The sequence below is a fragment of the Lupinus angustifolius genome, unplaced genomic scaffold (assembly GCF_001865875.1).
Source record: "Lupinus angustifolius cultivar Tanjil unplaced genomic scaffold, LupAngTanjil_v1.0 Scaffold_170_31, whole genome shotgun sequence".
NCBI lineage: Eukaryota > Viridiplantae > Streptophyta > Magnoliopsida > Fabales > Fabaceae > Lupinus > Lupinus angustifolius.
The window spans coordinates 985-14,769 of NW_017726398.1; the positions used below are offsets into that span (position 1 = coordinate 985).

Genomic DNA, 13,785 nt, shown 5'->3' on the forward strand with positions numbered 1-13,785 from the left:
AGGAAATTGTGATCATTGTGGAGACTCCTAAAACTAAAATATTAGAATCGTAATTGTGTTTGCGTAGTGCAATATTAAACACTAGTTACATGTGATAATATTATTTCTAACTTATATTCACAAGACTCAACTATTCCAAAATGTAAAAGATGAAGTTGTGAATGTTATCTTTGTAGCAATAGTCTATTGTTTTTTTAGGTTTTAAGCTACGGTTATGGTCCTAATATATCGTATGTTATTAATTTTAGAGACGGCTCATAAAAAAAAAAGCAACAACATTCATTTTTTGTGAAATAAAAATCCATTTATCACAACAATAATAGAGAAAATTAGCATAGACTTATTTGGTAGGAATTGGATATTGAGGAAAAAACTTGACCAAAATCTCAACTAGCTCACCACAATGCGAAGAACTTTCAGAACATATGTGTCTTCCAGAAAAAGATGGTGTCTCATAAACAAGAATGTGTGCTAATGCAACATCCTTAACATGCACATAACTATTAGTAGCATTAACATATGTCTTGGCAGAGCCCGTGAGATACTTGAATATATGGTTTATGCTAGCATTGATGGTGGATTGTAGTAATGGTCCAATAACCAAAACTGGGTTTACCACAACCAAGTCCGCTCTTTTCTCTTTTGCTACATCCCATGTTGTTTGTTCAGCCACAGCTTTCCCATAACAATACCAGTTCTACAATTTAATCTTCATTAATATTCCATGCAAGTGCGTGTAAATTAAAATACAAAAAAACGCAGTTATAGTTATGCTATGTTTACTATAAATGTGGAAAATTGTAGTGAAATATGACTAACATAGACACAATTTCTATTATGATGTGAAGACTTCTAAAACTGTAATATTATTATAATTATTAGATAGTAGAATTTAAAACATTGAAATTGATTATTAAATGAATACCTTAGTGTTCTTGCAGTATTCTAAGTCACTCTAGCATGACTCATCAAGCACCAAATCTCTATTCATGTTGGGATCCATATATACTGCACCGATTGATGAAGTAAAAACCATGCGACACACTTTTTCTTCTGCAGCTGCTATTATCACATTCTTGCTTCCATTCACCGCTGGTACTAACATCTCTTCCTGTGTAAATAAAGCTATTATTAGGTTCTAGAAAGTGTTTATAGGCTTTTTAGGATTATGTAGTATTTTAAATTGTAGTTGTGGTCATGATTATGGTTAGTGTGATTGTGTTCATTGTAGTTGTTGTGATGCAAACTATGAAGGTTGCAATATAAATTATTTTTGTAGTTAAAAAATTATTTTTGAGTTTGATACAGTTTGATGTAGTAGATGCGACCCAAATGCAGTCCAAACATGGTGTGATGCATTTGCATTATGATCCGATGTAGCCACATCATTTTAATATAATCAGACCGCAAATACAGTGAGATGTGGTTGCAGCGGTCACCGCAACTACAATATTGTGATTGCGCCATATAATGCGATCCACAATTTAATTCATTGGGATCATGTATTGAGTTTGGGATAGTAAGTTGCAAATGAATATATTCCATAACCCTAAAACATGAATTGATTATTTTTTATCATCAAATGTTAGTATGTCAAATATATTCTCACATTCCTCGATCAGAACCATGTTGAGAGATGAGCGAGAGTGAGCAGAGAGAGAAAGAAGAATCATAGAAAGGTGGTTTTGGTAACAGATTGAGGAGAACATGGGTCTAGAACCCTTTAGATAGGTTGGATAGGGGCAAAAAAGTAGGCGAGGCTTGAAAGAACATTAGAGGTTTTTTCACCCAATTGCTCGACCTAACCGTTAGTGCAGAAGGTGGGGCGAAAGAAGAAACAAAAAGGCAAAGGTAAAAATGTGGTTGATACTTCTTCCTTAGAAGTGATGTATATTACAGAAAAGCACGGACCTAAGGAGGTGAGGCAGGTGTTGGATTCATCAATTATCAACTCGATTACTGATTCACATGTGAGAAGTGCTAACCGGTTGCATCTCATAGAGGGATTGTCGATTGTGGAAAAGGTATGGGAGTTAGGAAAGAAGATTGGAGTAACTCACAAGGGTGATGAAGCAGAAATGATTTCAAGGCTAAATGAAATGGAAAAGGGATAGAATGGAGTTCATAAAAATTGAGAATAGGGTAGCGGAAGGTCTCCAATGATATGTGCCTCTATGAATATAAGGGGGTTAGGGAGTCGTATCAAGAGAAGGAGTATTAATAAGGTTATTAGAAACTTTGAGGTGAATTTTTTGTGTATTCAAGAAACAAAGCTGGAGAATTGTGATGATAACATTTGTTTTCATTTGTGGGGTAGTCATGATTGTTCTTGGGATTTTAATCCATCAGTTGGAAGATCGGGAGGTATTTTAAGCATTTGGGATTCTACGAAATTTACCAAGCTCAATACGTTCCGAGGAGATGGGTTCTTGGCAGTCCAAGGAGTTGTGCTCAAAGGTCAGAGAAATTGTTGTCTGGTAAATATTTATTCTTCATGTTTATTGGAATTGAAGAAATTATTATGGGTTGAATTACTCAATCTTAAAAGGATTATAGGGAATGGGTTATGGTGCTTTGTGGGGGATTTTAATGTTATTAGAGTTGAATCTGAAAGAAGAGGTGGCTCAGATTTGTATTCTAGAAGGGAAATGTAGTTGTTTAATGAGTGGATTGGTGAAATGGAGCTAGTGGACCTTCCCTTCATTGGCTATAGCTTCACTTGGTATCAATCAGGAAGGGGAGAGGGAGTTATGAGTAGACTTGATCATTTTTTACTCTCGGAGAAGTGGTTGGTTTGTTGGCCAGAATCAAATCAAAGGGCTATTGAGAGGGATTGTTATGATCATTGTCCGATTATTTTAAAACTTACTCCTTATAATCGTGGTCCTACTTCCTTTAGGTTGAATAATTGTTGATTTCCCCTTCGGGATTCAAGGAGTTGGTGACTAAAACTGGCAAGAGGCAGATGTGTCTGGGTGGTCGACCTACATTGTGAAAGAGAAGTTGAAAAATTCTCAAAGTGAAAATCAAGGATTGGAATAGGGGTGTGTTTAGTTGCTTGGTTACTAAGCTAGGAGATTTAGCTAAGAAAATTCAAACACATGACATTCTTAGGGAGTTTTCCTTGTTATCAAATGATCAGTTAATCTAGAAAAATAACTATTTGGTTGAGTGGTTGTTGAATGCTAAAAGGAAGATAGTTTAATGGTTCAGAAATCTAGAGCTAGATGGCTTAAGGATGGAGATGCCAACACTTCTTTCTTCCATGCGTGTATGAATAACAGAAGGAGGAGAAATCACATTTTTGGATCTTGGTGTAATGGTGAGTGGTTTGAAGATGAAAAGGAACTTGTAGTGGTAGTGTGTAACCATTTTCAGAAGGTCTTCACCAATAATGGTTGGGGGTTACCCATCATTGATGGTGTGGAGTTCGATGGTCTCACCGATGCTCAGGTTAGTTCCCTTGATGCGGTTTTCTCAAAAGATGAAATAAAGAGGCGGTATGGAGTTGTGCAAGTGACAAGAGACCAAAGCCATATGGTTTTAACTTCAGATTTTTTCAGGAGTTCTGGGACCTAACCAAGATGGAAATTGTTCTTTTTATGCGGGAGTTTCAGGTGAATTGTAAACTTCCAAAAAGGTTGAACTCTTCTTCAATTTCTCTAATTCTGAAAATTAAAAATCCGACGAAGATTGAAGATTTCAGACCTATTTATTTGGCGAGTTCATTGTACAAGATATTGGCTAAAACTTTGGCAGGGAGGCTAAGAGGTCTGATGGCTGCTCTGATTTCTTTATCTCAATCGGATTTCATAAAAGGAAGGAATATTTTAGATGCTCCTATGATTATAAACGAGGTCATTCACTATGAGAAGAAGGATTTAGAAGGTTGTGCATTATTCAAAGTGGATTTGGAAAAGGCTTATGATTCGGTAAATTGGGAGTTCCTTGATTATATGATGTGCATATTTGGCTTCTTAGTCAAATGAAGAAAGTGGATTCATATGTGCTTAGAGTATACTTCTATGTCAGTACTAGTAAAAAGTACACCTTCGACTCAGTTCTTAGCTTCAAAGGATATCCAGCAGGGTGATCTAATGGCTCCATTCTTATTTTTTATGGTGGTTGAAGGGTTTGTAGGGCTAGTTCGCATGGCGAAAAGGGGTGGCATTCTAGAGGGGTTCAAATTGGGTCATAGGGGTATAAAAGTGACGAATTTGTAATTTGCGGATGATACAATAATGGTTTTCAAACCCACCATGTCTAATTTGTGAGGGGTGAAAACTATTATCATGTGCTTCGAGTTAATGTCGGGAATGAATATAAATGCTCACAAGAGTTATCTAATGGGTTTTTGGGTCGCGAATGATTGTGTCAATGGCAACCTCTTTTCTGTCATGTAAGATTGGAACTATTCTTTTTCTCTATTTGGGAATTCCGGTTGGAGCTAATCCAAGGAGAATTAATACTTGGAAACCGGTGATTGAGTCGGTGGCTAAGAGACTTGCGTCGTGGAAGCGTAAGCATATCTATTTTAGTGGTAGGGTCATTCTTTTGAATTATGTTCTATCAAACTTGCCTATTTACGTATTTTTTCTCTATAAGGCTCCTCAGAAGATAATTCAGAAACTTACTTCTCTTCAAAGGATCCTCTTATGGGGTAGTAAAACATGGAATAGAGGAATCACTTGGGTGAAATGGTTAGAGGTGTGTAAGCCAAATAAATTTGGTGGGTTGGGTGTCAAGGATTTAGTGAAGTTTAATGATGCTTTGTTGGGGAAATGGAAGTGGAGAAGGTTGGCAGAACCAGACGTGCCTTGGGTGTGCAAGTGATTGAATCAAAATATGGTCCAGAAACTGTTTATTTGAGTTTAGTGTCGATCTCGAGGTGGTGGAGGAATATGTGTAGAATAGGTGGAACGAGTGGAGACCAACTTGGTTGGTTGGATTCTAATATGTGGAGGGAGATTGGTGATGGTTCTTCGACTCAATTTTTGTATGATATTTGGCTTGTAAATTAGTGTTTGAAGGATTTGTTTTCGATATTATTTTTGTTAGCAGGGAATAGAGAAGCGGTAGTGGCAAAGAATAGAGAAGCAGTAGTGGCAGATTATGGAGATTGGAGTAACGATAGGTAGCAGTGGCAAGTCATCTAGAGGAGACAGTTGTTATGATGGGAGGAAGAATCAATGGACCAACTAAAGGAGGTGCTCTATAGACATGCTTGTAGAAGAGGTATCTCAGACAAGTGGAGATGAGATTTAGATCTTTCACGGGTTTACACGGTTAAATCATCATACTTGGTATAATTGGATTCGGGTATTGTGGACAGTGCAATTCTTCTCAATTGGTGTTGGATCAACAGTGCTCCATTGAAGGTTTGTTGTTTTGTATATGGAAAGCGCTGAGGGGGAGAATAACTTCTAAGGAAGAGTTGTAGAGAAGATACATTGGGAGTGGACTTGATTTGAATTGCGTTTTTTGTAGGGAATGTGTTGAGTAAGTTGATCATTTGCTCTTAGATTGTTCTTTTGCCCATGTAGTGTGGCAAGGCTTCTACTCTTGGCTACAGGTTCCTATTCTTCTACCTAACTCTATTTCTGATCTTTTGGTGATGCATGATTCTTTTTATAAAATTCCTAAAGGGAAAAGTATTGGAGGATGCTATGGTTTGCGGTTCTTTGGTCGATTTGGCTTATTAGAAATGATATCATTTTTTCTGATAAGGGGTTTAGTTATGTCTATGTCATGGATTTGGTTATGTGATCTTGGACTTGGTTTTGTTCTAATAGTCAATTTAGGACTTATTAGTTTTCTCATTGGTGTATGGATCCTAGATCTTGTATCACTCATCTTATTAGTGGTAGACGCTATTGATTGAGTTGTTCCTTGTATTTAGGTTGGCACCCCTTGTGCCATTTTATTGAATCGTTTTGCTTATAAAAAAATGTTAGTATGTCATTATTTGTTGTAGGTGAGATTCGAACTCTATGATAAAACTCGAACCCATAATCTCCTTCCTTTCATTTCTTAAACCTCCATCTTAATCATCTAACCACCTAAAAGATGACCTGATGTGTTAATTATATTCTTTAATATACATCTTAGAGTCTATCAAATAGCTAATTCCATTAGGAGTTTTTTTAATAACCTCCCACTGATGATTTAGTTCTAGTAGAATGTAATCGGGCATGATACATTGGGGTGGTAAAATACATATTAATTTGTATTAATATTTATTGATTGAGAAATGAAAGTAGACAATTTAGGGGAAGAATGTAAAAAAAAAGAATACATTTTAATAAAACTTTCCTTGGTGTCGATTTTGGGGGAGTGAGAGAAAAAACTACAGAAATTGGCAATTCCATTGTCGATTTTTGAAAAATTACATTAGTTTTGTAATTTTTTTAAAAGGTGCACTAAAACTGTAATTTTTCGGTCAAAGTGCACCATATTGATGAATTTGACATGAATAAAGTGTCTATTTGGATATAATTATTTAATATATAAGATGGAGAGAGAGTGCATCTCCTCTTTGTCATTTACAAATTCACAGCACTCTCATTTTTCAAAGTATGTTTTGTACGCTAGTAACAAAAGGCATTTATTAGCTTTTTACTTTGTATGATTACTTCTGGTTGATTTGGTTAAATGCAATATTGTGATTATATATCTTCAAATATTATATATATGTTGCAGAATAGAATTAAGAAATTTTCAACAATATAGTAAATAATGTGTTATTTACTAAAAAAATGGGATTGCAGTGTTTCTGCTTTAAACTAAGTATATATATGATAAATATATATTATAAAGTGAATGGAGGAAGTACCGTGTCTCTGCAAGGCGTTATTACTTTTAAATTATTATTTTTGTTCTTGAGTTCTAAGGAGACAATGGTTGGTACCACCGTACCACCTTACTTGAACCGGGATCAGTCCTATAGGCTCCAATCATTATTAACATTACCTTTGGACTTTTTTCAAAGGTATTAAAATTTCATTTTCTTGTGCACATGCTATCTAATATTAGCATGTTATGATGTGTTAAAGAGTGACATGTGATGTTGACTTAGAATTTGATAATAAGGTGTGACTTGAATTTTAGGGGACTTATAAAATAAATTAATTGATATATATGATGTATTAAATTAATTGACATGTATAATATATTAATTAATTGACACATGTCATATATGTTTAGAATTTAATAACAAGTAATGACCTGAATATCAGATGACTTGTGATTAAATTAGTTGACACATGTGATATTTTAAAATAATTGACACATGATGTTGTTTAGAATTTAATAATAAGGAATGACCTGAATACCAGGTGACTTGTGATTAAATTAGTTAACACATGTGATATTATAAAATAATTGACACATATGATGTTGTTTAAAATTTAATATCAAGGAATGACCTGAATACCAGGTGACTTGTGAATAAATTAGTTGACACATGTGATATTTTAAAATAATTGACACATATGATGTTGTTTAGAATTTAATAACAAACAACAATCTGAATACCAGGTGACTTGTAAATTAAATTAGTTGAAACATGTGATATTTGTAAATTAAATTAATTCAAACATGTGATGTTCATAAATTAAATTAATTGAAACATGTGATGTTTATAAATTAAATTAATTGAAACATATGATGTTTATTTAGAATTTAATTACAATGAGCGACCTGAATACTAGGGACTTGTAAAATTATATTTTTAAAGTGCATATACTAATAGGAACGACCTGACAAACAAGGGACTATTTGGTATAGATTTCTTTAATAAAATTGTATTTGATACATTTGAATACTTTAAAGTATGCATGAGAAACGACTTTACAATCAAGGGGCTCATTCATACTTTTAAACGAATTTATTTCAATTAGAAGAAATAGTGATTTCTTTGATTATTATAATTTGTCTCTCACATTTATTATAAATGTATTTATTGACTTTAGATTTCCAAAATGCCTTCTATATCATTATGCTCCATTCTTGAAACCTCCAATATGGTTGGAGCCAATTATGATGATTGATACTGTAACCTCAGAATAGTTGTCGTGCATGAAAAACTCTTTAACACCATTGATGAACCCGCTATGGCTGCTCCAGCATGCTCGTATAATGCTGAAGCAATCAAAGTGTATGAGAAATATAAGGAATATTATTTGAATGTTAAATGCATTATCTTGGCATCCATGAGTTCTGAACTTCAGAGGCAACACCAGGATATGGATCCAACTGCTATCATTCAATATCTTAAGAAGATGTACGGTTGTCAAAGCAAGAGTATGAGATACTAGTTATCCAAAAGGTTGTTTAGGTCATCAATGCCTGCAAAGAGTCATGTTAGACCTCATGTGTTGAAAATGATTGATCTCATTGAGCAACTTGAGAAGTTAGAGTGCAAACTTGGGAAAGAATTTTCTCAAGATTTGATTCTTCAATCACTTCTTGAAACATTTTCACAATTTATTGTTAATTTCAATATGAAAAAACGAATTGTGATTTGCATGAGATGCTCAATTTGTTGATTGATTACTGGAACTATCATGGTGGTCGGAAACTCATCTAAATGGAGAGGCAAGAAAAATTTCTAACCAAAGAAAAGGTTTGCTCCTAGGGATGGTTTGACCAAACCTTACAAAAAGAGGTCGAACTGACCAAAACAATATTGAGTATTTCATCTACAAGGAGAAAAATGTCACTAAAGAAGAAACTGCAAGAAGTATCTTCATTCTCTGAAACATGAGAAACAAGATATTATAAATCATTAGATGATTGAAGAAATGAGAAGGAGTCTCCAAATTGGGAATGGAGAAATTGTTGTTACCTTAACTGTAAGATTAGGTTCTCTATAAAAAAAAATGTCAACTAGAAAAGTTCTAGTATTGGATTATTGTTATTATAATCTGATATTTGTTTCAAATATAATTTCAATTAATGTTCGACAAACGAAGATTTCATATCATTTTAAATAATAACATATGCTCTATTTATCATAATGATGATTTATATACAAATGTGTATCTCCAACATGACATTTATGTTTTATCAAATGTGAGCTTCATTCTGGTTATGCATGTTTCTAAGAGCAAAAGAGATAGTTTATTGAATAAAACATATTTTTGATATTATAGGCTTGGTCATATTGGAGAGAAAATAATTAACAAATTACACAAGGAATGTTACTTTGACTCCATATGATTATGAATCAAATATATAACTTATGAATCTTGTCTTAAAGGAAAAATGATCAAATCTCCATTTTCGGAAAGTGGAGAGGGCTTCTGAATTACTAGGATAATGCATACATAAGTATGTGTGCCTACGAAAATTCAAACCAAGATAGGGTAATTTTATTTTATTACTTTTAGTGATGATATGTCTAGATATGGTTTCTTATATTTCGTGGGACATAAATCTGAATCTTTTGAAATGTTCAAAAGATTTCGTGTTGAGGTACAAAAGAAACTTACTATGATTATGGAATATGGCAAATGAATGTGAAGACATTTTTCTTACTTGAGAGCTAAGAGGATGTGTACATGACACAACCTTAAGAATTCACATCCTTGTTTGATCCTAATAAAGTTTGCAAGCTGCAAAGATCAATTTATAGATTAAAACAAGCTCATAGAAGTTGGAACATTCGCTTTAATCAAACAATTGAAAAGTTCAATTTTGTTAGATTTGAAGATGAACCTTGTGTTTATAAAAAGGTTAGTGGGAGCAAAATTATTTGCATAACATTAAATGTAGATGACATATTGGAAACGATGTACCAGTATTACAAGGTACAAAGATTTGGTTATATAAATAATTCTCCACGAAAGATTTTGGAGAATCACCTTATATTCTCGGAATTAAGATTTATAGAGATAGATCTAAAAGGTTGTTTGGATTCTCTCAATCCGTGTATACTGATTTGAAGAGAGAACACGTGAATAAAATACCATATGTTAGTGCAGTGGGAGTCATTATGTCTTATACACAACCTAATATTGTGAATCCATTCACGAAGGCACTTGGGTTAAAGTAGTTTGAGAATGAGACACATGACTGATTGACTCTAGTGCAAGTGAGAGATTTTGAAAATATATTCGTATATTTCTATATTTATGCCCAAGATTCAATCTGTCATTACATACAATTAAAGTAATTGCATTATTTATTTTATCATATTCTCTATTTAATTAAATAGATTATATGATAAGGTCGTTGATTAAAAATTAGAGACTTGTTATTATAATAGAGATTATAATAATGAGAAACATTTCTTTTATAATTTTTAGTCTAAATTGTTCTTGATCATAGAATCATTGAGAGTAGAACATCAATGATTCAGGTAGATCAATGTATGTGATAGAATTTATTGGATAAATATTAATAGATCTCATTTATTAAATTGCACATATAGATGATGCATATGTGGATATGATCATTAAACTGACTCAACTGAGAATTTTTAATGGTTAAGATTACCTTAAATTGTCAATAGGAAATTCTCAAGAAGAAATGAAATAGTTTCCTTTGACCTGAGATTAACATAGTAATTAACATGTTATTTATCATACTTTGATTTCGGACACATAATATCTCAGAACGTTATTTGAATGAGTATTAGGTATGATTAAATGCTTGTAGAATTAATGACTAATCAAGAAGGAATCCATCAACTCTTGGTAATGAGTTTGAGTTCTATAATAAAATAAGACATTGACCAATGTATTACAATGAATAAAGAAATGAGTTTCTTTGAGTCATAATGACAACTTACTAAAGATTGACAATTGTATCATACTTTAAAGTTAGTCAAGAGCTGTAAAGATAGAATGAAATATTTTAATTAATCTTCTAGTAGTTCTTGAAAGTAAAATATATGTTACTTAATGCTATCTGGTCATTAAGGAGTGTCGTTAGACGCCAACCTTGGTTGGTCAATTAATTTAGTTACTACCAACTTAGTATTGAATCTACAGGGTAACACACTAACGAGTGTTCTAATCTTTGCAAAATAATTATGTTATTTGATAATTAGATTGAAGACTTTAATTTGATCAAATAAATAATTTATGAAATATTATTTTAATTCTTTGCTAGCATCAAGAATTTAAATAATAAAGAAAATAATTCTAAAATTATTAATTTGTACCTGGGAAAATAAAAGAAGGGTGATTATGTTATATTATGAAATGATATGTGGTAATTGGTTTGCAATATTTCAACCAATAGATACCACTTGAAAAAAGAAAAGAATATACACAAATGAATTGTCCTTGTGTTTGGCGTGAAAGGGTGGCGTCAATGATCAAATTAGTCACATATATACATATGGCTAAGGAAGTAAAAAAAAATGGTTTTTACTGTAAGTGTATGTCTGTTTCTAATTCACAGTGGCTATGTGGAAAAACTTATGTTACTTGCCTGTGTGAAAAACAAGCAACATAAGAAAGAAAGGAAAAATGGTTTTCCTTGAGTGTACTGCACATTAACAAAAGAAACAATTGTGTTATCTTTTGGGCAATCTTTTTCTCTTATTTATTTGCTACACATATAAAAAAGTTTTGTGAGTAATATATTATTAATGTAGAATGTTATGTTTTCTGCTCCATTGGTTTAAAGAGTTGATAGCAAAGGTTGATTTTAGTGTGGATATACGTGTAGAGTCTTTATAATTTTGAAGAACAACTTTAAAGATTCAAGAACTACAACTGGTTACACATTTTGTATGCAGTTTGTAATTATATATAATTTTAGACACAAATAAATTCATGATTATTCCGTTGTATATGTTAAGAACACAATAAATTTCTTTCAATTATTACTTGTTGAAATGAAGATAGCAGTGATGGGTAAATAATTAAACAATAATAAGTGATTGATATTATTTAAAAGTTCTCTTGAAATGACTAATATTGGAAGGGATAACTATACAACCTAAAATTGATAAGTTCCTTACCGATAGAACGAGCGGATACACTTGAGATGAGGATCCTCTCAATTACTTGAAAGTCTAGTACTGGATGGAGATTGTGACACATGGCCAAAAAAAGTTTTGATGGGTATGATTTAAAGTCTTTTTTTTTAAATATATTATATTTCTCCTCATATTCTAAGAGTATAATATTGATGCACTGACAGTGTAAAGAATTATATACCATCAGTGCATCATTCATCCTTCATTTGGATTACTTTTTTTAAAAGTCAAACATAATTGAAAATGAATAGCAGATAATATAGTGACAGTGTAAAAAACTCTTACACTGTCAGTGTATACATCATTTTCTCATATTCTAATATTATAGAGGAGTAGTACTCGTATGCTTAGTAGTACCAAAAAATGGTGGGCACAAAAAAAAAGGGGAGTGCAAAGAGTTCTAAAAAGAAAGTAGATATTTCCACAACATTAACGATGCCAAGAATGATTTTTGCAACTCGTTCTAACATTTCATTGTTATAATGTTTATGTTGTTTATTAATATGCATTCCAACATATAGTGTCTATTGTTTTAAAAAAAATTATATATTCTGATCTCATTTCGTTCTAATGTATAAATTCAATCCACCAATCTTTTGTTCGAAGTAAAAAAATTCAAAAATTTCACTTTCAACTCACCTATTTCATGACTATTTTTTCACTTCCGTATAGTGGTGGTAAGTGAAACATAACTTATGAAATCTAACTGTAATAATGAATGTGAAAAGATTTGGGTTATTTGAAATGAAAATTTCGGTGGGAAATTGTGGTGGGTTTAAGGTTGTGAAATTTATGGCTTGATGAAGAAGAATAAGATGAGTGAGTGTAAAGATATGAGGTCGAGCAAGTATGAGTTATGGGATTTGGGGTTAAGAGGGAAAAGAGTGAAGGGTATTTTGAAATTGCTAGAAAAAAATTGAGTCTAAAATGTAAATAATAGGAAACAAAAAGTGTGTCTCATTCTTACAAGGATTAGATAATAAAATCTCTCAGCCTTTCGACACCAATGTTATAAAACCATGTCAACATTGCAACAAAGACAAATAGTTAATAACTTAAAGGCAATGGTTACACCCTACTACTACTATTGTTATTATTTAAAAAACTTTCATACTATCATTTTAAAAGTAAAATTTATACTAATTTCCTACTTAGGATGTCCTAGCATTAACGAGCTTTTATGCGGTTTGAGAGTTTTGGTTTTTCCTACCATATTATCATTTAGTTTTCCTTTTTTCAAAAAAGAAAGATACCTTTTTAAAAAAACTTACTATTAGAATAAACATGTAAAAAAAATTGACCTAATTTTGGCAAGAGATTAGGGACTGAACCAGAAAAAATGGACATCGGTTGCAAACAACTTGCCATACATTTTACATTACAAAATGACAAATGCTATTATAAAGTTGTCCGAAGAACTTATGTAGACTTAGTCACAAAATATTTTCTACCAACTATACGTTGATCTAATAGTGTAAGGTCCCGTTAGATTCCAGATAAGTCAAAAGATAAAACTTTCGATTCCTTTAAGCAACACTTATTGGAAAATGTAAACACGTAAGGAACTAAGGGATTAGTTCCACCTTAAATTTGTGGATATATTTACAAAAATGAAATATGAGATGTTGTTCTTAAATTTGTTTTAATTAAATGGTTGTTGCATTGCATCATATGGTCCAACGGTAGACAAATATGCGTGTTCAAATGAAGACATTGTGATGGGTAAATAATTATTATTACGTGTTGAAATTAAGAGAGTGGTGATGGGTAAATAATTAAACAATAATAAATGT

General features: G+C 32.3%; 1 protein-coding gene across 1 annotated transcript in view; it reads right to left on the reverse strand.

The window, feature by feature from the left end:
- Positions 1 to 325: 325 nt before the first annotated feature.
- The window catches only part of LOC109340430 (cinnamoyl-CoA reductase 2-like), a 41,098-nt gene continuing 27,638 nt past the window's right edge, over positions 326 to 13,785 (reverse strand). Inside the window, exon 4 of the mRNA XM_019578126.1 lies at positions 326 to 697. Within this exon, the coding sequence (XP_019433671.1) occupies positions 341 to 697 (357 nt within the window). The 3' untranslated portion in view covers positions 326 to 340. The remainder of the gene's footprint in view (positions 698 to 13,785) is intronic.